At 45.8% G+C, this 24,663-nt stretch overlaps 1 protein-coding gene across 1 annotated transcript in view; it reads left to right on the top strand.

Annotated features, from left to right (window-relative positions):
- Positions 1-1,135: 1,135 nt before the first annotated feature.
- LOC125943486 (oxygen-dependent choline dehydrogenase-like) overlaps positions 1,136-24,663 on the top strand; it is a 36,610-nt gene continuing 13,082 nt past the window's right edge. The window contains exons 1-6 of the mRNA XM_049662827.1: positions 1,136-1,483; positions 6,241-6,427; positions 13,012-13,143; positions 15,023-15,147; positions 15,332-15,499; positions 22,658-22,800. Of these exons, the coding sequence (XP_049518784.1) occupies positions 1,136-1,483; positions 6,241-6,427; positions 13,012-13,143; positions 15,023-15,147; positions 15,332-15,499; positions 22,658-22,800 (1,103 nt within the window). The remainder of the gene's footprint in view (positions 1,484-6,240; positions 6,428-13,011; positions 13,144-15,022; positions 15,148-15,331; positions 15,500-22,657; positions 22,801-24,663) is intronic.

Here is a 24,663-nt window from a genome sequence, read left to right on the forward strand (position 1 = left end):
GCGGATATGGTACGCTACGACTTCCAGCAGCCGGATTTCGTAAAAATACCGCCATTTCGCGGCTTTAAAGATGACCCCATCCTTTGGGTTAACGTTATCAATGCCTTGGGTGAGTGTCATGCTTGGTTGCAGCAAAACGACCTTGCGGTTCCGCCAAGGCTTGGGACATCTACGAAGGCATCAAGAAAGGGTCCTGGCTTGAATGGAGTACAGCTCTGATATCTGCTTTCGGCCAGCTTCCTCGTGCCTGTGCGTCCCCTACATCCCCGAGCATCATCTGCGGCTCGTGGTTATCGAAGATCGCGACCGAGAGTCAACGGTTCAGCAACAGCGGCAGCGAATCGATCCCTCAGCTGCCACCGCATCAGTCACAGGCCTCCGGTTGGAGCAGCTCCACGTCGGCGTCCTCCACAATTCAAAGCGAACCCGGCAGCAAGGCCTCCAAGACAGCCGATTAGGCTGCATCCGCAGCGGCGTCGAAAGCAGAGGCATGCGGCGACGAAGGGGAAATGCGCAGTACTGTGACCCTCGGGACATGGACCCAGCTGCCGTGGCTCTGCGGCTTCTGAGGGCCGAGGAGCAGTGCAACAAAAGCCCCACTCCGGCACAGGCCACCGTGCCGCAAAGAAGTGCCGTCCACCAACGTGATGGCCCGCCAGCGGCACATCTACAAGACGGCGTTAGACTTGCGCCTCAAGCAGCAAGATCCCGACTAGGGTTTGGACCAAATGGCCCAGACTCCTCTAACCATCCTCCTTGGGCTGCAGCAGCAGCCGCGTGCAGACCCCCTCTACCCCTTCTCCCCTTCGGGAGTATCAGTTACACCAGGTCGCAAGAAAGGCATCACAAGACACCACTGCAGGACGCCTTTTACCCGAAGCCACCACCGCAACAGGAGAGCAGTAGTAGCGCTTCGGCATCTTCTAGTGTTCAGCAGCAACAAGCAACAACACCTCGGGGTTCCAGCAGCAGTGGCGGTGGCAATCCTTCAGTGCAGATTCCTGCTACCAGAGATTATGGTTTGGCGTTCAAGTAAGCGTCAACGGTCATTGACCAGAGCCATCCATTACCACTGTCACTTATTTCCGAGAACCCTCTTGCTGCACCTGTCGGCGCTGTCGCTATTAAGCGTAGGATGCACACAGGTGTCAAGGTGCTCCCTTCCGAGTCAGTGCGGCGCCCAAGGCATAGTAGCCACCGCAACGAAGCGCCGCTTCAAAATGACTCTGACTGTGCCCTCCAGTCATTCAGAGCATCCCTATCCGTGGACAGCCTCTCAAACGCTTCATGTGGTAGTCCTCGAGAACCTGAGGAGAAGCGGGGAAGACTTGTAACAGTCGCACTACTCACAGTGATCAACGAAGCACCCTTTGAGGGAATCTCCTCGGCTTCGGATGAGACGGAGAGCGCTGAGCGGCGGGATGGTCTTCGGCGAGACCTGCGACCAGCGCGCAACAGGCCGTGCCGCCTGCCAGAGAAGCTTGTTGGGTGCTGGACGGCTGACAAATGACGACATAAATACCCGGACAAGTTGTGTGGTTCCAAGCGCGCCGGTAACTTGCAGCGTGCCCGAGTGCTTGGCCGCGGGCGCTGGAAGGGAAGACGACGAGAAAGAGAATAGAACAGCTGACCCAGGAACCGGTGCACTCTCTGTGTCTCCTGTGGTACATTATATATATATATATATATATATATATATATATTATTGTCCGACGATCGGATTCGGCAAGACCACCTCTTGCACGGACGCCCGATCGTGTAACCAATAAATTACGAATGCTTTACCCCTACTACGGCGCGCCTCCTAGTCAGATGTTAGCTTTGGCATGGGAACCCTTGAACTTACTTTAAAAAATTAACACTCCATCATATTTCAACATCCCTATTGCAAAACCCAGTATCCAGTGCCCAGTGCCATGCCTGATTATGGGCTCAGTGTCGCGCGCTGGATGCTGGGACCCTGGCAAGGCGCAGCATACTGGGAGGCGCTGGGCGCGCGGTACTGGTAGGGCGCCTACAATCACGCGCTTGCATGTAGGCTCCCCAGGTACTGGTGCGCAATGCAGCTCTAGAACGTGAAATACGTTGTCCATGTTTGCCTTATATATTTTTTTAAATACAGCAAGGAACAGAGACAATTGTAATGCAATAAAAACAGAAAAATAAAGTTAAAAGAAACACCAGGATTCGATCCTCCAACCTACCAATCCCAACCCCCGTATCTTAGCACTACGCCACGCCGATTCGTCATTACCGATTCATAATTTGCCATGTCAACACGCAGACACAGTTGCAGTTTTGCACAGACGTCTCGCACAGACATGATAGGTGCGCTATCAGCCCTCAACTAAAACCTACGCCTATATCAGAACGACAAAATTGTTGTCCGTATTGCATAGTATGCCTGGAAGTGCTGCAAAACTGATTTGTTTTTTCGATTGCTATATTAACTCCGAAAAAAGCCCTAATTGAACCGCCGACCCGGGACGCTGTACGGGCTTTCACTGTCGACTTTGACAGCCGTCTCTTGTCCTTCGCGCAAGAGAAATGCAACATTTCCATTGCTGGACAGTGCATTTCAATCGGCACCTATGTGTAGTCACATATCTCCGTCAGAGAGGCGGCCGGTTAATGCTGCTAGCAGCCTTCGGGGACAGCACATATAGGTATGTTTACAACGCGTCATATCAGCGCTCATCGCTTGTTGCGCTGACAGTGTAGACCCGAAAGAATGGTGTGTATAAAGCACGGATAGAAAAGCTGAACTACATAGTGATTTATCGTCGTTAGACTTATCGATTCCTGAGCCCAGACGGGCCGATAGATTGTAGACGGACTCAGCGGGTACGGTAGGTCTAACCTTCGGTGGAAGCGAACGATCGCAGCGTGGGTACTTGATGAATGCGAAAATGTTTGTATTTAAGCTTCAGAACCTTTTAACTATTATGTTTAGTACACTAGGGAAATTGGAAGCGCACGAATCGCGTCAGCTCTGTTGTCAGTGCGATAATAGCTATCAGCGGCAGGATTCCTGAGGTCCGTTCGAACGCGTCTGAACGGCTGCTGGGATTCGTGCTGACTTCACAACACTGCGACAACTCGCAGTCATCGGTTGCGTACAACCTACTAGACAACGAGGCGTTATCTGCGTTTGCGTAATTTCGTTCACGAATACAGCCATCCGCACCGTCAAAAGGGAAATGCACAAAACGAAAGCCAGCTTCAGTGTCGCGTATACATGGGCAGCTCACGCACCTTTATTCCAAGCTGCAACACCGCCGACAAAAAACATAAATTTACGACCGCAAATTATAGAGGACAGGAGTCTGTTTTACAGAAAGGACCTGCCCATAAAATGGCATCGAGCATTTATTATTCAACAGCGTCTATACTCCGGTAGTGCTGCACAAACGAAACTAGTTCAGTTTCCAGTTCGAGCCAGCGAACTCCAGCGGCAACCAGCGCGTGTACAGTGCACGCCAGTGCGCCCTATCGTCATAGCAGTGAAACTAGCGTCTCGTCCAGTGTGACCCAGCCCTTATCCAGCGATCTCACCAGTGTCCCAGTGACTCCCAGCGTGCGCCAGCGTCCCCAGTGCCATCCAGTGTCAAAAAACGCGCTAGTTTCAGATTGGAAGGCACTGGAAGTCGTTGGTTTTTCCAATGGGGATGCGGGCCGATCCCTCAGGAGTGCTGTCAACGAAAACATTTGAGTAGTCCAACGCTGCCCGTACTCCCGCCAATCGAGGAGTAATGTGATACAGTGCTGTGCGCAAGGACTGCGCTCCATTCTCAGTCCAAATTCGCTCAACAAAACTGTCTTTCATTGACTTTAGTTATAAGTTGAATCGCGATTTACTTTTTTTACTGAGTCTACGAGTGTATGCAACTGTCGTAACCATCCGTCAGGAATTGAGGTAAGCATTTACCAAGTTATTCACCATATTATTGTTTCACATAAAAAAGTACACGCCGAATCTTCTAAGGGAGTTCTCTAAATAATGAGTAAGCATTTGCTACTAAGCACCTGCTGCTTCGTCGTCGTATCTTGCTGTATTTAGTATGATTGCGAAGGACACCGCGAAAGTATCGTGAAACGGAGAAGCGCGGATGCAACACCGAAAACACTGAAACTAGGAAACCTGTGTGAAAAAAAAAGTTCTAAATTTTTAATTCGGATACTGTCATGCGAGAAAATATTCCGTTTCAAATATTTTGGCCGTACTAAAACGACAAATGGTAATTTTGTTTCTATTTCACAGTTTATGAGTTCGTTCTTGGTGATACCTACCAACCAGTGATTCTGGCGCAAGACTAGGCAAGACTGCTAACCAGCTATATATTGAGCGGAATGGGGTTGCTCACTTGAACGCGGCGGTTTCATCCGAGTTTTTTTTTTTTTTTTGCTTGCGTGTTTGTTCAATGTGTGGCATGCGCTTCACTTCAAGTTTTGCGTGGCCTAGCGCACGGCATTCAGTGGTGAAAGCTGTGAGTGCAAGTTTTTTGTTATCGTACAAGTTCACGCCGCGGCATCCGACGCGCTTTCTCGTCGTGACGATAAATACGGAAGGATCCGGGAGAAACGTCGCGCTATGTGCATTCACTCTCCCTAACGCAGGCTCTTAGTCTCCGACGGGAAGCAAAATTAGTAGGTCAAATGTTTTCTGAATGATAATGTGGGGCAATGTTGTCTTGTCTAATAACTTTTGGATATGAATACATGGTGTCACCCAGAATTGCGAATGATTCAGCGAAAACCTTTCGCATATCTTGCTACACATTACGACTGTGCTGGCCATAGTACTTTTCATACATGGAAACATGTTTTGTTTGGTCAATTATATTGGTTGCATTATTCTAGACGAATAAAAGTTAAGTTGCTTTTGAAACCTCTGTGGCACTGTCATTTTTTCCCATCCTATTCGCTGACCTTCCTAAGGATTCTACTGGAGCAATTGCCTCAATAACAGGCTAATTATGATCACATTAAGGCATACGCCACTCCTATAGTTCAAAGAAACGTTGGCGCTTCAGCTGAGGCGATTCACAAGCTCGCCTCAGCCTCAAAAGAAAAATATCTGCTGGCGTCGCGGTTGAAATGCCGGACACTGAAGAAATTTAAACATTCGCGCCACGCAGCATAAGGTCTTCACGTCACTGTCATTTCCGGTTGTGACGTCACTTTTCATTTTTTTTATTTTCTTCTTCTTTCTGGGGTTTTACGTGCCAAAACAAGTTCTGATTATGAGGCACGCCATAGTGGAGGGCTCCGGATTAATTTTGACCACCTGGGGTTCTTTAACGTGCACTACAACGCAAGCACACGTGCGTTTTTGCATTTTGTCTCCATTGAAATGCGGCCGCCGCGGCCGGGATTCGGTCCCGCAATCTCGTGCTCAGCAGCGCAACGCCTTAGCTTTTTTTTTTTTTGCTTGCTGTTAGTTGTCCCCATGATACGTATATGGCGATGGTTGTAACTAGCCGCCATCTTCTTGACGTGGGCTTCTATGGAAGCTACACTACCACTTTGCATATACCTTGGGCCCTGTCATGGAAACAATTGTCTTTCTCGACGGATGGACGAAGGGGCGGATGGACGGGTTTTCTCGTTGGGCACGCATGGAAATACTTACGCACTTAAAGTGAGGTACATTGGTGCGCACATAAGTATTGCGGATTTTCTGTATTCTTGAAGCTCTTACATTTAAGTTCACACTTCCTTTATTGATGTATCTGCCCCGAAACTCAGAGGTGCCACAGATTAATTGAGCACCTAAAGTTTGAATTTGGAAGGTACAAAATACGTGTGAAACCAAAACGAATAGATTGGTAAGCCAATATTGCGATGATGTTGCAGCAACATCCACAAAGTCGGGCTAGGGTGCAACAGCACGACAATGAGAAATACGAATTTGGTACACTCTGGAAACGGCGTGGCCTATGTTTAAAGAGAATTAACAATCAGATAGCTGGTTGTGGATGTTTGTCTGTCAGAATTGTTCTCACTCTTCGTATCGTTGTGCTGCACGGTGTTTTGAGTCCGAACCAACTAGTGCGCCAACGTGCCTTAGCCGGTGTGGCATAACTGCACCCTGATGACAACTGATCGAAGTCACGTATTCTGTATTACAATATCTCCCAAACACGAATGCAGTTATATAAGATCTTAATGGATTCAAGCAAGAAACTGAACACCAGAATTCTGCTGCATATTTACTGTGTGCCCTTATTCTTTTTGCAGATTAACAGATTGCCGCGTGGCAAGGTGCTCGGTGGCTCGAGTTCCATCAACCACGTGATCTATGCTCGAGGAAATCGAAAAGACTTTGATAAATGGGTATCTGAGTATGGCGCGGAGGGCTGGTCGTATGACGAAGTGTTGCCTGATTTTATCAGCATTGAAACGTCGTACCTGGGAATCGACAATGGTAAGTGACGACTATCCGACGTAGTGTGCGGGGAATTCGTGGGCATTCACCCTGTTCCTTCGACAAATGCAGAAACCTAGCTCGCATTGCTGTTTGTTAGCAAAAGGCAAGAAAGCACGGAAAATGAGTGTAACGGTGAATGCATGCAGCCTATAGGCAGCGATGCATATTTCAGCATTACTTCAGCTTGTACAGATTCAGCTTGTACATATTCAGCATATTCAGCTTGTACAGAACAATGTTCCTTCGCGCTGCAGTATTTTCGGTTATTACGCGTGGTTTAATGGAGACGCGGCTCCCATTGCTACGGCATTGGAAGTGGAGTCAACAGAACGCCCACGGGACGTGACTACCACGGCAGCAATCGTACGAGGAAGAGAAACTGCCCTCCAAGTCAAGCCGGCAGTGAGGACACTGTGTTGTACTCCTGCTCAAACGATGACGCCTCATATGATGAAGGCTTCGAAAAAGTGGCACACCGGAAGGCCAAGAGAAGAAACATCAGCGAACGGTCTTCGTCAAGTAAGTCCACTGTCCTGCCACAGCGAAGGCCATCGGCGCACACACTTATTTGTGCCTGGCACGCCTGTGGACAACCTCAACCGCCTTAATCAACAAGCGGTTTCCGTTAATCCGGAGGCTCTTGTCCCTGGAGAGATTAAAGATATCAGGATTAATAATCGAAAGAGTGTCCTGGCTATTGATGTTCACAACCGAAGCGCAATCAAGGCTTTGATGGCCATACAGCTCCTGGGCAACATTAATGTCCACTACCTCGTTCCGCAGGTCTACGAAACCACGGCTGGTGTGGTTTACGACATTGATACATCGATCAGCGATACCGACCTGCCAATTTAATCAAACCTGCGACAGATGGTATTGCCTTACTGCAAGCTCGGCGCATTGGCAACTCGAGCTGTGTAAATCTCGTCTTTAAAGGTGACTGCCTACCATCACACGTAAAGGTCGGACACTTTTTTCATGTGGTACAGCTTTTCGTACCAAAACCACTGCAGTGCAGAAGATGTCAAAGACTTGGATACGTGAGTGCTGTCTGCCGAAATTCAACGGTATGCCCACGATGTTCCGAACAACACGACGCTGACACCTGCCGTGCAACGGAGCTCAAGTGCACAAATTGTCAAGGATCGCACGCTGCATCCCCAAAAGACTGTCCACGCCTAAAGAAATAGCAGGAAATCTTGTCGAAAAAGGCCAGAGACGGATCATCACACAGAGATGCTTCTGCTGCAATAAGGCGACATCGCTCCCGAACAAGAAAGTCCACGAAATCCTCTTCAGGTTCGAGGGAGATGACTTGTCCTGCAGCACCGCCTCCTGCTCCATCTGTCTCCAATAAGAGCAAGAATGTCAGCGGAAAAAGCAGCCATGCTGTGTAACCTCATCAAGTGGACATGCCAAACACCAGAGCCACAGCACATGACTCGCCACTTGCAGTCCAACGTCGCTGCAGTTGACCACAAGCGAGACAAGGATTCGCAAGTGATTGCTATGCTGAAGTTACTCACGAATGTCATGCGTCTACTACTGACAAACTTGGATACTGCGGCTGCTCGTAGCGCTCTGCAAGTACTCGACACGTTGACTCCAGTGCTTGAAGGCTTCGTATAGCACTATGGCCCGCTCCTCGCTTCCATTCCACAAGGAAGTCAAGAAAGCCTCTCTGTTGCAGTGGAATTCCCGGGGCCTCAAATCAAGAATTTCAGGTTTTAGACACTTTGTCTTCGAAAACCGTTTTCTAATCCTCGTAATTTGTGAACAGAACGTTAAAAATGTCATCCGCATTTCTGGATATGAAGCATTCATGTCCTCTACCTGTGGTGATATGAGCAAGGTCATTGTATACATTAGATGTGAACTGACATACGTGTTGCACCCAATCCCACCTCACGATACCAACTAGTACGTTTGTTTAATCATAAAGACGAAGGAGCTTACGTTCACTCTCGTCGCTGCCTACAGTGCTTCCACGACGGGACTGCACATTTCTAGTCCGTCTATAGCTTGGAGTAGCATTTTCAAATGCGTACTCCTTTCTTATCGGAATGGCCAATAGCCCACTTTGTGAATTCAGCGGGTGCAATGAAACAATCGCATACCTTCTTTGTGAGTGCCCTCGCTTCAACCCGCAGAGAGCAGCTCTCTCAGCGATGATATATCAGCTGGACAAACGTCCAATAACAGAAAAGAACATCCTTGGAAACTGGCATACACAAACAACGGCGCGAGCCACCCTGAAGGCACTGCGGCGTTATTTGAAAGACACCGGACTCAGTGACAAATTGTGACTCTGCACTGTGTTACGTAGGATCGAACGTTCACACTATGCAACACGAGAACGCCTTCGCAGACTGCGTACAGTGCCCACAGAAACAGTTCTGTTTTGTGTGGGTGTGTGATTTTCCGTTCTTTCCTTACTTTTTAATCTTTATTTTTACTTGCTCTTCTCTCTCTCTCCTTTCGCATCCATTTACTCCTCCCCTGGTACAAGGTAGCCAACCGGAGATAACCTCTGGTTAACCTCCCTGTCTTTCCTTTACCTTTTTTTTCTCTCTCTCCCTCTCTCAGCATTACTAAAGGCAGCAGTAATAAATTGAGTAGCCGGCTGATTACTAACCATTTATACCTCAGGAAGCCGGATTGAGCTGGCGCGTATTTCGCAACGGTGAGCACCGAGGTGGCTGCACCACACGCCTTCCTCAAAGTTGTGTGTGCGGGGAGGGGGGAGATTGAGCAGCTTCTTACTACGGAGGTACACCGTCCTTATCGTTGCACTCTTTCTGGAGCAGCATGGAATATGTGTCGTCTGTATTTGTGTGTGGATATTATTCCAGAACTGCCGACTATAGGCGAAACGTGAGTTTAGGTTTACTGGCAATCCATAACACGGGTTTCGCAAAGAATAAGTGGGACGATAAAACACACAGCGACAGATATGGTCTCTTCTGCCAGTCTTGTTGCATGTTGTTGTCTTGCTCTACTCTTAAAAGCAACGTCTTCGGCAGAAAATTGTATTTGCCTCACCCTTTTGCCTAAGGGTGAAAATATGCTGTGAGATCAACGGACATCACATGTAACGCTCTCGTTCTGCGCTAGAGAAAGAAGACGATGACGAAGCTGCTACGGCCCAGTTGAGTGGCTCTGCCTTTATTTTGTTTTCTAATTCACTCGTCATTCTACTGTCCGAATCGTTGAAAACGTCGGACGACTCTAAAAGATACCTTCCGTATTGGAGACCGACGCGGATTTCTCCACGCGAAATTCCCGAACCTGGCCGCTATGGCAGATCTACCAGGACAACCCAAGGGATGACACCAGGTTTGAAATGCCAGCTTGTTGGCACAAATGTGCCTGACAGCAAGTGCTAAGCTACCGTAGAGTCTGAGGACGAGTCAACTATCATCGGTGAAACCAGTGTAGCATACCTTGAGAGCCTAGATACGGGACGTGGTGTGTTTGCCGAATGTACGCCACCGCAAAGGCAGGACACTGGGCATCCCAGTGTTACTCACTCAGGCCTCCAAAGGAACTGATCTGCAGCAAGCAAATCCCACCACACTGTACTCTAAATAGAAGTGATTCTTGGCAAAGCCTCAATCAAAAGTCATGTTACTCTACAAGGAGCATTACTTCGCGGATTTAGAGACAGAAGAAGCTGACGTGCTTCTAGAAAGCGAGAGCATCTGCGGCGTAGGAATATCTTCTGGCGTGAAACACAGTTATTAACACGAAAGTGTTTTATGCCGGGGTCCACCAAGACTTCACTGACGTATTTCCGTCACGGAAATACGTCAGCTTACAATGTACACGAATATAATACAAAGAAAGAAACCAGAAGAAAAAGTTCCACAAACATGCAAAATCTGGAAATCGAACCCACGACCTCTCGGTCCGCGACGATAGATCACCGAGCGTTTAACCCATTGCGCCACAAACGCATTTGCAGAGAGCTACACAGACGCGCCTTATATATCTAACACTCCTCCGTGTACCCGCGCTCTTGCTCGGGGCGGTGCCGCCGCCTACGAGCAGAAAAGAGAAGTACTGCATTATTACACTAACGCGCAGCGACAGTGAACGCTTCTGGTGGTCTCAGCACTACGACGCCTCGATGCCAGCATTCGAAGGGACGCTGGCATCAAGAAGCACTACCAACGCCAGGTGGCGTTCACCGTACTCAGCACAGCGGAGCGTGGCCTCCGCAATTAGCTCTGAAAATGTTTCTGAAGTTGATCGCGGAGGCTGCAATTACGACGCGCTGTACGCGCTGATTTGACTCGGTGACGATTCAGTTACGTGCTTTGTCTTGCGCGTTGTATTAGTGTGTCAGTTACGTGCTTCGTCTTTCGCGTTGTGCTAGCGTGTGCAGCGTAGTGCAGCTTCCATATGCACGACGGTTGCTCATGGTCATCGACGTTGGTAGTCGTGATGGAGGAGACGTGCCACCAGGCGTCAGCGTGGGTGCATCAACGCCTAAGGGCGCTTTAGCCACAAAACACCAATAGACATTATATATCAATGTGCAATAAACATTACACTACTTCTGTGAAGACACGTTTCACTTTCGTGTTCTATACCGATTCCTATATAAGAGGGATCAACCACATTTTTTGAAAACACGTGCATCATTAGAGGACTCCTAAAATGGTACTCAGATGAAGAGCTGCTGACTTACCTGATGCACCAGGGCGTATTTCATGCTTGACGAATCATTTGTCGGTCCCCAAATTTGTGATTTGAGTGTAACTCAAGGTGCACAAACTGTGTTGTCCTCACGTTTGCTCAAAACACATAACTCCCAGAGAAGATTACGAACGGATTTACCATACACGAACTTGTCGACTACGTGGAGTCACCACCAAGTTATTATTTAATGTGCCAGAGCTTCGCGCATGTGGCCGAGTACTGTCGTGGGGAACTGAGATACAAGTTCAGGGGGAAGGCGGCAGGGGTTCGCAATTTTAGGACGTGTGCAAGTAAAGCATACGGTGTGTGTGCCAGCTACGGCGGCGAGCGTCCAGTCAACTACTTACAATGTCCGGCGCAGTCAGTGTCGAGGTCATATCGCTCAATGACCGTGGAAATTCGCTGTCAAAACGCTGGAGTGAGGAAGCGCGGCAGCAGCGATCGAATGGACATTCATGCTGTCTTTCGCATCAGCGCGAACTAAGCGGCGAAAACACAGCTTACGGCGGACTGCAGCCCCGTCGCAGATAGCTTTCAAGATAAAGCGGCCAGGGCAGGTGCGCGCGGCCGCCGGGGCCGCCGGCAGTAGAACGCGCCCACCTCCCCTCCCTGGCCTCCCGCCGGATTCTTGCGGTCGCCGGCTCACCCCCTTCCCCCCACACTATTTCACTCACACATACAGCAACGGCGACGATTTAATCGCCCTGGGACTTTATGCGAAACCTCACGGCGACACCGACTGCGAATGCGACGCCTACGGCAGAAATGAGCCAGGAGTGTACATTAAATTGCTATCGCAATAATAAACCGTTTGTCGTGGGCCCAAAGGCTGCGAGCGCTCCATCGAACACGGAAAATGCCCCCAGCGCGCCTATAACAGTGTTATAACAAAAGTGCTATAACAAAAGAGTACGCATCTCATTTTCCCCGTCCCCAGCCTAAAAACGGGGCTGTTGACTCAACACCAATGCCCATCGCTATCGAAGAAGGAGTTTCTAACAAGTCTGGAAAGCACACCTATCCTGACAGAATAAATTGACCTCTATGCGATGTGGCCGAAGGCATCTTTATTACTCTCTAATTAGACCATAGTACCACTGCAAATGCTAAAGGAGTATTGTCTTTGTTGGGTGGTAATATATATAGGCAAGGGCAAATAAAAAAATATTGGAAGAATGTTCGATTGAACTTCATTGCTGCAAATACACCTAGATGAGAGTGTTGGAGATGTCATCATTGCGTAAAACTGATCTCAACATGCAAAATAATAGGCTGCTGTGCGAGATTTCTCAATGCTTCTCTTCATGCAGTATTACCACTCTACATAATACCTGCCTTTCTGGATACGCACTGCCCTTTCTAGACTACATAAGCCTAATGGGTATGGAAGATAGTCCAGTACGTGGAAAGCTCTGGGGAGAAATATTCATCTGCAATGTCAGGCTTTGAGTTGCCCGGGAGTGCTAGTACTCTCCAGTCTCAGCTCGTCTTTGTCCTAATTTACGATCAGCTTCAGTCCTATTGTAAAATAAATTTCCAACCTATTATACGAGTGTTGCTGTCTTCCTTCGCCTCATCGATGTCCCGTTTCTCCTTGAATGGAATGTTTTTTTCTGGGCGAAATACGCTTCAAGTTAGGCTTCCTGGTCGAAATGAAGGCTTCATTCAAATGAAGGCTTCCTGGTCGAAATTGCAGCCACGAAAAAAATATGCGGTGGTCCGCGTAGTATGACTCCGAGAAAAAGGTGCGAAACGTGAGAAATGCAGTCTGTGTCATTGCAGATTCACCATTTTTGTGCAATTTTTTGGCAATCGGTTTCATTTGACTAAGTATAGCATTTAGGAACTGCCTAAGCTGACTTATCCTGTTTTTACAGGATACCACGGACAAAGTGGGGAAGTCCCCATCACTTTCCCCAGTTCTCATACGAAGGCTAGCGACTTGTTCTTACAGGCTGGCCGAGAGCTTGGTTACAACAACGATGACTATAATGGGCCGAACCAAACAAGTAAGATACAAAGTGAAGCGGCGCTTTTCAACTACAAATTGTTGAAATATCATAAGAAATATGTCCCGAAACTTTAGCTTTATGTTTGCGAACAGAGGAACAGCACTTTCTAAATATTCACCTTTAGGAAACTTATTCGTTTCTGGTAGATCTAAACCAAGATCGACAGATATGGTTCACACACGCAAACTATCACTAAAATCTTGCAGGGATGTCGACTGTTTCTTTGTCTTCTAATGTAAACGTAGTTTACTTAGGCGTCATAATTTAAGTTCCGTCATAAAAGGGGTGATATAGCATGGAGGTGCCCGATTCAAGGTGGAGAGCAGCTGACAAATACCATTTATCGCTCTCTGGAAATATATGCTGCACCGGCGTCCATATTCAGTTGTTGCTTCAAGATGACGTCTTGAAAATAATAAAAGCTTGAAGGAATGAACCGTCTCACAAAAAGAACTACAATGAATATCAGCGTAGTTACTCGTGCTGAAAATAGGTCGTACGAAATGTCAAACCTGCACGTCCTTGGCATATTCGATACACAGGTTCCATCAATGATGGAGCTAAAAAAAAGATTCCGAATGAGTAAATATACACACGTAGCGCTGACTTGCAATAGTGCATACATCAATTTGAATACTACTGATACGCAAGCAACCCCAGCCAAATCACGTCGAGCTATCTCTAAAAAAATGTCCATATTCACGGCTAACCACGAATGCGAGCCTCGTCCAAATACGCACAACTACAGAAGCTGTGCAACTGGTGTGGTTTACAAGCGACCACTCAGTTCGTGATTGTATCGCTCAATTTAGGTTTAATATTTTGAGCAATAATATCCACATTATGATGTTCCCTTTGAAGTGATGTGGAATACACTGGCATTATTCTAAAGTTGGTTGTGTTAATATAAATCACGTTTTGGTATATTGATAGTATATCCTTTTCTAGATGGTGCATTTTGCATGTGGCCAGCATGTATGTTTGCCACTCTCGTGGGGGAAATACTTGCAAACAAGTATTAGTTCCACAAACAGCGGCACTTTCTTTCCATTTCTTCCGTGTATTTGTGCCATCGTTTAACAAGCGCTCTACTGCCATTTACAGTAATGTCACTTTTTCTCTTCGTCATTTTTGGATAAAATGGTCATGTGACCGTGCTCATAAATAATGGACTGAATGGATAAAGCATTCTGCGCTTGACCACTAGTTGTAAGCTCCGAGTAATGTTACGCAAGCTCGGTGAGTGCGGCAAAGCGTAACTTCATGAAAGTTCAGTGTTACACCGGTATGAAGGTGCGCAAGCACAAAAAACACACAAAGAAAAAAATATTAGGATTGGCACACTAATGTCGGGAATTTTCTGTGAACATAAGTTTATTACAGAGGACCATGTTTACGATTTGCTGCTTTGACAAATACAAGTGTCCAAGTCGAAACGTTGGCTTCTGTGACATTCCTTGTTCTATCACTGTTAATGACTTCAAGCCTGCATCTTGAAGCTCCCTTTCGTGTCGAGTTTAGCATAGTTTACAATTCAAAAAATTACCAAGACAGAAAGATTACTATTTAATGCGCTTAGCGGTGAAGACAAACAGCTGGGTCAGCTTTATGTTCTCTTATGTGGCTGGTACATTTAATGTTTGTAAGAAAACAGTGAAGCTTGTTGATAAGACATTGCGCCGTTTTGCATGTACAGGCGGATAGCAATGCAACTTAACATTGGGCGTGAGATGATCTACAATAAAATGTGTGCTTAGAATGCATTAGTGATTCAAATGCACCGCGATCTTGGTGTTAGTAAGCAGTTTTTTCAACCGTCACCTAGCAAACAAAGCTGATGTACTATATATATATATATATATTTATATTTTTACAGGCTTCTCACGCGTACAAAATAACATTAAGAACGGAGAGCGCTGGAGTTCTAGTAAATCGTTTATCACAAATGACGTTCGCAGAAGAAAAAACTTCGATGTCGCCCTTTATTCGCATGTGACGAAGGTAAGAGACCATTTGTAATTCATGTTTTCTGCATACAAACACAATGTGTATTATCGTCACGGTTAAAATATTTTATACAGCCTGCAAACTTACTAAATCATCTGAAGACAAAAGTTATATGGATTGCTTTTTTTTATGAAGTAATAAATAAAACGCGAGTGTCTTAAGTGAGCGGCTTTCGCAGGTTCTTTTTGAAGGCACAACTGCTGTAGGAGTGGAGTTCAAGCGCTACCTCGGAACAGACACTGTTCGGGCAAAGAAAGAAGTAATTCTTTGCGCTGGAGCCATAGCCTCTCCACAGCTACTGATGCTTTCAGGCATAGGACCTCGAGAACATCTCGAGTCTCTTGGGGTAAGAAGACAGTATGATTTTGATCGGTGATATACACTTAATGCTATCGTCGATCTTATGTGCAGAAACAACCTTTATATATATATATATATATATATATATATATATATATATATATATATAGAATGTCCTGAGACAAGCTACTGATTGTGCAGATTTATCTTACCACTTAAGAAGGGGCACGCTTCGATCGTAAAAAAATACGCACATCCAACGAACACCTTACATCTATGTGGAGCGAAACCCACGTTACCCGCCGTGGTTGCTGAGTGGCTATGGTGTTGGGCTGCTGAGCACGACGTGGCAGGATCGAATCCCAGCCACGGGGGCCGCATTTCGATGAGGGCGAAATGCGAAAACACCCGTGTACTTAGATTTAGGTGCACGTTAAAGAACCCCAGGTGGTCGAAATTTCCGGAGTCCCTCACTACGGCGTGCCTCATAATCAGATCGTGGTTTTGGCATGTAAAACCCCATAATTTAATTTTAAAGCCACGTTATATATGTCAAAAGTGGACGATTAGACAGCTAAGAGAAACGTGTTGAAAGTCTTGACTCTTTTGAAAAGTAGACTGCTACAAAAAAATAAATAAACGAGCAGGACGACCAGAAACTTCAACTCGTAAACTAATCCACATTATAGCGACATCACAGACGAAAATGAAGAAAGCGTGCACAAGGTAGTGGCGTCACCCCGGAGCAGCTCCCTTTCTGCGATTGTTCTAGAAAAGAACAAGTAGCAGTACTTGTTTCCTTTTGATTATGGTATTAGCAAAGCTTTGTAATGTTTCAGGCGTATCGTTTGTCTTCCGTTTGTATTGAATGTCATCAGAATGCATAAGTGTTCATCCTAGTTAAATTGTTGACAATACTAGTAAAAAGCATATTTAAGCTGTGTACCCTGCTTCGATGTTCAAGAGTTGTCATCGTGGAACAATTGCGAAATTCATTCACTGAAGCGTATGTGTCGTAATTATTATAAGTGAATCTAAGCGCTTTGTTCTATGTGCTTTCAATGCGGTTATTATCCCTGTTAGTATGTGGACCCCATACTTAGCAGCCAATTGATATAGGCCGATTGGTTAAATCGGTGCTGACAGCAACACCAAGAACAGCAACTAAACAATAACAAACTAAGAACCACCAGGGTTCGAAAAGAAAGCTGTTTCCCGAAATAGGTTAAGCCTACCTTAAAAAAGAATCAAACTTAAGGAAAGCTTTAGCTCTAGGTGAACTACCTAGTCACGTACATAAAAATAACATAACGGCTTTTATGAGACACTCGCTGGACCTATTTCAATGAAAATTCTTGCCTTTCTGAGTAAAAATTATGTGCAAGCAATGTTAACAGCAACAACGTGTAAAATGACAACTGTTTTTACGGAAGTTGTGGCAAACTGGTAGGTTGAAAAAAAATGATGCAGGAGGTTGCAAAGGTAACTCTGCGCAAGAAGCACATATCGCAGCTCTGTAAAGGGCATCTCTAAAGTAGCCAGAACAGACAAACTTCATTGACGAAATTACAGGTTACCGGAAATTGTTACAATGTTTACAAGAATTTCCGAAAGTCCTATTCACGAATCATTAGCATATTAAAAAGCTAAAGCATCTTTTTAAGAGGAAGCTTGAGCTTGATAGATTTTATAGGGTCACATGGCACACGCACTGGATGAACATACAAATCGCCTCATCTTAATTCATTGAAATCGCCCGAAACGGCACCCACTGGCCAGAACCACCGAGGCCAGAAAACGTTGTATATTTTACGGAACAAGAACACCAATATTATCAAGCTCTAACCAAAATTTATTTTCTTACGGCTGATTTGCGGCCCCTCTAGTCGGAAAGCCGCTCTGCTGAATTCGCACAGCTGCCTCTTCGACGAGGACACACAATCACACACACGCACACGCAGGATTGTGCATAAGCGGGCTGGTTGTTTCAAGAATAAAAGTGTAAATTAGCGCGAATGACGGGAGGCTTGCAGAGACGACGCTCACCCAATTCGAAGAACTTTTTAGAGCGTAGCTCTTAAGGCTCATTCACACCGTCGACTGACAGTGGTCGCGCAACCAATTTGGTCGCAACGCGACTAGTCGCAAATAGTCGCTTTTCTCGAAAAGCGACCATTTTGGGCCAGTCGCTCGCGGCTCGACTTTTCAGTCGCGCGACCGTGGTCGCAAAGCTGCTGAACCAATCGGCGCCGCGCGGAAAGTGATATGTGTTTTTTCATCCGGCGTCGTCCACGCCAAATGCAACGTCAACGCCACCATGCGGACTACAGGCCGGCAATTGGTGTCTTATCTTGTGATGGTGAGACGCAGGCAGTTGCAGCAACGTGTCGAATGTACGCGGTCGCATTCGCTGGAAGCTAAAGAGCAGGAAAAGAAAGCACAACACAAACCCATTTTTCCAGCTGCCGTTCGTTAGGTGAGCACGCCACCCAAAGATGAACAGCGTGTGAATAGTTCTGCTTGAATATTACGCACGGATGTCCACGCAACGCGAACGAGAAATTGCAGCTTGCTCTCCATAACCCTCCTTGTCAAGCGCACGAAGTTCGGGCAGGAGGCGGCTTGCGTGACCGGCCACTTCTCGCTAGCGAAGGCACGGGCGCGCCAACGAGTGTCACGTTTTCTTCGGAGGCTTCCGCGCTGCCACAGCTGACACCACTACCGAGCACATCAGCACAGGAACGACGTGTTCCTCTTCGATCAAATTAAAATCCAGCCATCGCTCCCTTCAACCTTCATGGATCAAAACCAATGTACACAGTGCCAACGAAATGCGGGCGAACTGCGTAGATTCCTAGAGTTCTCGCAGAGAACGATAATCTCCAGGATTGCGACTTGCAGGTCGCGCTGAGCCGGGCTTGACGGTGCGAGCATCGGTCGCCTTCGGTGGCTTTTTGGTCGCGAGTCGCAAATGGTCGCGCGACCTCCTCAAGTCGCCGGTGTGATTGAGCCTTTAGGCACCTGCTCTGCGTTGAGCGTCGGCGTTCTTCGGCGTAAGCGAGAGAACGAGCACAACGAAGGTGGGTGGTTCCACGAGAGATCAACGCGGGTCCAAAAATTCATATTTTAGATTTAATTCAATATTTTATATTTTGTGCGCATATCACTCGGTAGTACGAAAGTGAATTTGCCTTCTTTGACAAATGCATACTTTAGGAGAAAAAAAATATCGAAACTCTTCAGGTTGCTGCGCCATTTTTATGCACCGGGCATTCTTGCAAATTCACAGCAATGTGAAACACAAAATATTACGGCTACAAAGAATTTTTTTGTGTAAAACGCATACGTGAAGAAGAGTCAGCAAGCGTTGTTTGAGGCTTCTGTGCAAAACGGAAGTCTTTAAAAAAATTCTTAATTTGCTACACTTTCCGAAATTTGCTATATTTACGAATTTTTATCTACTAAACTAATGCATGTAGCCTTTTGAAATTTGGTGGGCTATGGTAGCCTTTTGAAATTTGGTGGGCTATGAGAGACCTTTACCTGTTTTACGATTGTTCTCAATATTGTTGCTGTAGCACAAATTTCGATTTTTACAGTTTGCCTCAAATGGGAAGTTTTGACGAAAATGAACACTATTTAAAAATCAAAATAAAAAAAACATCGTTAATTTTTCTCAAGATTTCGTAGACAGCTGTCCACAGACAGTGGAAAAAGAACATTAAAAAACATCTTGCACTATTTTGTTTTTAATGACAATATATGTGGTAGAAATCAGAGCTTCGCGAGGATGCAGCAAGGTGCTAATAAATAGGGACATCGGGGTAAAAGAGTGTCCATTAGATTCAAACTTGCCTAAACTTGGCCATGACTGCGACAAAAGGGCAGTTTTGGTAAACTAGTATTATGATTGCAAGCACGCAGTTCTCGAATGCCTAGCTTTCTGTCGTAAATTGTGCTACTGGGCCATCATTCGCGCCCATATTTTGTTAGCGCTTTCAGATGATGTTCTTCTAAAAACTGTCTCTTTTGAACGAGTTGGTAGAGTGTAGTAGAATGGGGAGTGGGTCCGTGGTAAGCGGTAGCAAACAGGTGGTAAAGCGAAATACGTTGAAAGTTATTGGCGGTGGGGCCGCCGCCTTAGGAGGAAGCTTTAGCTTGGTTGCTTCTATCTAAATACATGTAAAACTAGAATTCGTTTTTCACGGCAACCACTGCACCACATTTGATGACGTTTGTTGCAGTTAAAAGAAAAGTGAAACTCTAGTGACTGTTGGTTGCGATTTCTTTACTTAAGTCGTCAACTGTTTAATAAAACTTACAAAATAGCAGAGCTTCAGGAAACGAAACTATCAAATTTACAACTCTAACGCAGCAATTAAACATGAGATCACAATCTTGTAAACTGCACCTAATAGTAAATCTAAAGTAGACAAAATTGCTGTATTCTACATGGCTTTAAAATAGACTACTATTTTGTGTGTGGAACTTGTGCAACATTCTTGTAAACAATGTACCAAATTCATGTAAGAAATAAATTGGCATATCAAATTTGTCTGCTTTGAATGCTCTAATAGATGCCGTTCACAGGTCTCCGACATCTTTTATATACGTGCAGAGCTACGAATTTGTAAACTTCGTGTTCTATTTTTTCAAACTTAACAAATCTCGAAAATTCCAATTAAATAATGCAGACCAGAAAGCGACATTTCGCGTCCAACAGTAACTAAAATTTACCTTTCTCTATCATGTGTAACAAATTTAAGTAAAATCGGCCCAGTGGTTATCTCAGAAAATCGTTTCTGCGTTTTACATGTATTTGAATAGGCGGCATCAGGGTTGGGCACGACCTAAAGCTTCCTCTTAAGAGCAAGCTTTATTAGATTCGCTTCATTAGATCTGCGTGATCTGGCCCTCTGGATCAGTTGGTCTTATTGAAAATGCGGAAAGAGCCGCGATTACTGCAGCGCTTCGTAAACTGAGGACGCGTTCTCAGCACGCTATCATCCTTTCGGATTTATCAGCGGTGCTCCAACAATTAACCTGTGCATTGTATGGCAGCAAGTTCGGCCGACAGTCATTGATGCTAGCTAAGGAGCTCAGCAACAGGCATTTCATTCTGAAGTTTCAGTGGATACCGCCACATGTTGGACTTGCAGGCAATTGTGCAGCAGATTAAATTAAGAGTACCAATGAATCACCCCTTATATAAAGACTTCTCAGCACTTTGAAAATCACCTCACCATCCTGGAGTGGTTTTAGCACTTAGAATACCACCTCACCATCCAGGAGTGATTTAAGGAATCCGCCACGGAGAAGCTATACGCTGTTTCATAGAGTAAGAACTAGTTTCGCGAACATCCCCCCCCCCTTCCCTGTTAACGCGGAACAGTTCATCTGTACCTGCCAATACTTCAATAAAAACAGAAACGCTCTACTTGAGACTTTTTCCTTAATAGTGTGCGGTACACATAATGTTTACCAAAACACATAAGTTTCTGAGAGAGGAAGTGTCATTCCTCTTTCCACCTATTCAATCCTTTTTAAGGAGGCGGCAGAAGAGAGAAACCGCTGGCACTATCTGCCAGCTAAATTAGGCCTAACCAACACCATCGCCCCCCCCCCCCAACCCTCCTTTCCGAGACATATTCCTTGGCGGCGACCAGGCATGCGGCGAGCGCGTCCACCAGTACCATATATGTAAACAAAGCGCTCGCGTCGGGACGACAGCGCGTGCGCTGTTTCGCCTGCGCCACTGGAGAATGAGCTCCGCGCGAGCTACGTGTTCCCATGTTCCCGCTTTCTTTCTGAACAATAAGGGAACGCAACTGGTGGAAACGCTTCGTCTGCCGCTGCTGGTAAACGAACTGCCCGAGCAGAGGCTCAGCGCCACCGCCGAAAGGACCCTGTCGTTCGGAATCAAATTATTTGCCAGAAGATATGGCGAAATCAAAACTCCTAAACAGCCGCGCTCATAATTCGCGTTAGGGAGTATCCTAATCGTCGCTGCTGATCTGAAAATCCGTGCTGTCGTGGTCGATAAAAAAAACTATTTACATAGTATCTCCTCAGGGAGTTATCTGAATGATGTGTTAGCATTTCATAGTAACAGCGTCGTGTCGAGTACTCGCACTCAACACTGCTGGCAATCCTAGCACTGCTGAGCGGCTGCGGTCGTCTTGTTGCCATTACGGTATCGCGACAACACTGGGGCGACATGAACTGCTGCGGAAGGCGCTACAACGTGAACTGATGAGGCAAGCAAACTAGGGCAGGGGGCTGCGCCAGGTGCGCTCATTACGTTCCGATCCGAAGCCACGGCTGATACACAGTTCTGGCTTACTAAAGGTGCGCCTAGTGCGTGCCTGATTGCGCACGCGTACGTACGTCACGTGGTCACAGAGACCCGCTCGTGCCGCTGCTTGCGCGTTTCTCGTCATCTTCTTCTACAGCTGGCTCTGATGCCGCTGGTTATGCCAGCGTTCCCATACTGCCCCTCGCGCTCGTGGCAATTTTCGCGCGTTCGTCGTCGTCGTCTTCCACAGCTGGCGAAAACATTCTCTGCTATCCACAAGTTTATTTAAGCGTAAGAAGGCTTCACTGCTAGGGTACCGACCGTGGACGCATCACTTGATTTTTTCTCTCCTAAATTTATGAATGTGCCCCTCAAAATTTCTGTTGGCATGGAGTTGGCTGTGTGTTAAATGTGTGCCTTTCCCCCATTTTGTGTTTTGTTAGACGCACATTTCAAACAATCTAATGTGGCCGATCCCCTGCGGGTACGAGCCATGTTTGGAGGCAACAACAACATTGCTGCTGGCTGAATCTTGAAGCGATCGTATTGCGTTAGGACGGGCGGACGCCTAAACAGCTTTCTCGTTGGGTAACCATAGAAATGCCCACGCTTTTAAAGATCAATCTGCTGCAGCTTAAAGGTGCGCTCTTGGTATTTTATTGCCTTATTTCAAGAAATATTCCACCGCTTTTTAGAGCATGAAAATTTGGACAGCGCGAACTTCGATTTTATACCATCATGACGTTTTGCTGCGTTGTAGCAATGCTACAGTGTTCTAGTACACTGTAGCAATGCCGTTGCTCTCAATACCTACCCTGAGCCTCCGATCTGATTCAAAAGTGTTTCTACGAAACTGCGAGCGTGCCAAAGCGTTTTCTCTCACTCAAGCACACGCTTCACATATTGCAGATAGACGTAATAGCAGACCTTCCTGTAGGCAAACAACTATTCGACCACGTCACCGTGAACGGAATAGCGGCAACCACGGCAGAGAACATCGAAATCAATACTATTTACCGTCCACAGTGCCTAAGTATTCTCTGTTTAGAAAGGTGAGCTGAAACGCACAATTGCGATTGACGTCTACTTTGTGTTTCCGTGCCTTTTAAAACACATTTCTCAACGTGAATTCTCATACATGACATCCGTGCATCATACATACGTGTATATGATTCCTAATAAACCTGCACAAAGACAGCGTAGTAGATAGATGTTTTGATATCACTTCATGAAAGATTCGTAAGGCTACAACATTTTTACACCTTATTGGGCGTAAATTCCAGGTTCTTGTGGTTTGCACATATCGCCAAAATAACTTGTACAACGCTAAATTTGTTTCAGAAAAATGTCAAAGTAGCAAGCGAACATTCAAGTTACCTAGGAGGTGTTATTGTTGAAATAGAAATAAAACAGCACTTTTTATGAAATGTATATGCCGCGAGTATCTTCTTGGATGATCCAATATGACATATAGCAGCTTCAATTTTGTATATATTGATAAATGTACGCCTTACGTGGTAATCGGAAAAATTCTTAATATCTTTGGAAAACGCTGAGGGCACAATAGTGGAAAAGCATTTCTGGTCTAACCTATTGTATACACAATAACAATAAATGAAAATAAGATTTCTTACTGTTCTCAAATTTCTGTGCTGCTGCCTTAAAATCCGGAAAGAATAAAATTGTGCGGCCGGCGACGCGTTATCGGTGTCGATTAAATAGGCAATGTACGCGTCCTTGGTTGACAATGGAACACTATGCCAACGATTACCTTCTGATGACCTTGAAATTGAGAAAGAGGAAGAAATTTTCCAGATGTAAAAATCGAGTTCACATGCTTAATCATCACTTCGGGCATCGCCATGTCGAAGCTTTGAAATTACGCAATGTAGTACGAAGTACGTACATATTCATGTGAAATCACTCTCGAACATCTTTATTAGTAAAATCATCTTCAGCTAATATGCGAGTTGTCGATGGTGGAGAATGCACTTAGTACACTTGAGATAGAACAGAGCCGTCTGTCAACATGGTTACAGAAACCGATGTGGAAAATAACGCAGGCGTTCAGTCATGATGCAATATTGCTGGATTTAAGATAATACTTTGCCTTTAATGCTACCAGTAGCATATGAATTTGCTTTCTTCCGTATAGTGCAAATCTTTGTGGAGGTGTCAAATTTTCTGTTGCCTGGCGTACGCAGTAAGAATTAGGAACTCCACGGAACAGCCAATGCGTACAAAATAGCGTGGTCCAAGAAATAATAGCATGAACATTCACAAACGCAATTATGATGGATCTTTACAAATTTATTGTTTCAGGACCACTTATCCATGCTTTTGGCGTTGAATGTGTCGCCTTCTTAAGCACGCCAAACGCCGATCCCACGCTGCCGGACATTCAATTTCTTTTCGTGACGCTCAATCCCACCACGATTGAAGCGGGATACATTGCCAGTGTAATAGGAATTTCACAGGTAAGATGCTCATTTTTCTCATAACTATTGTTAAATAAGAAAGCCCTATTGAATAGGTTCACATCACGTCCAACACCTACATACTTACAAGCAGGACACTTCACTATTTGCATGTAGTTAAAAATAGATGTTAAGGCGCGTTTCCGGATCCCAAATTGCCCTCAGCAAAAGCGTTTCCTTCAACATATGTCTCTATTATCCCGAGGGGAGCCTTCGTTGGCGCATGTATTTGGATACCATTATTTCGTGTTGGCGCGCGGGAATTACTGCAGAAATTATCCTCATTGACAAGGTGGTGGCAACACTGCGTCGAATACCTGAAGTAGTATTTCTGCCTCCCGTCGTTGTCTTTGGTGACGCATTCGTGGGTGTTCCTTTATTTCATACAAATCCCAGTCTACAAACTCTGAACAAGTGAAACAGTCTTCGTAACATGGA

Source organism: Dermacentor silvarum, chromosome 2 (genome assembly GCF_013339745.2).
Source record: "Dermacentor silvarum isolate Dsil-2018 chromosome 2, BIME_Dsil_1.4, whole genome shotgun sequence".
Lineage (NCBI taxonomy): Eukaryota > Metazoa > Arthropoda > Arachnida > Ixodida > Ixodidae > Dermacentor > Dermacentor silvarum.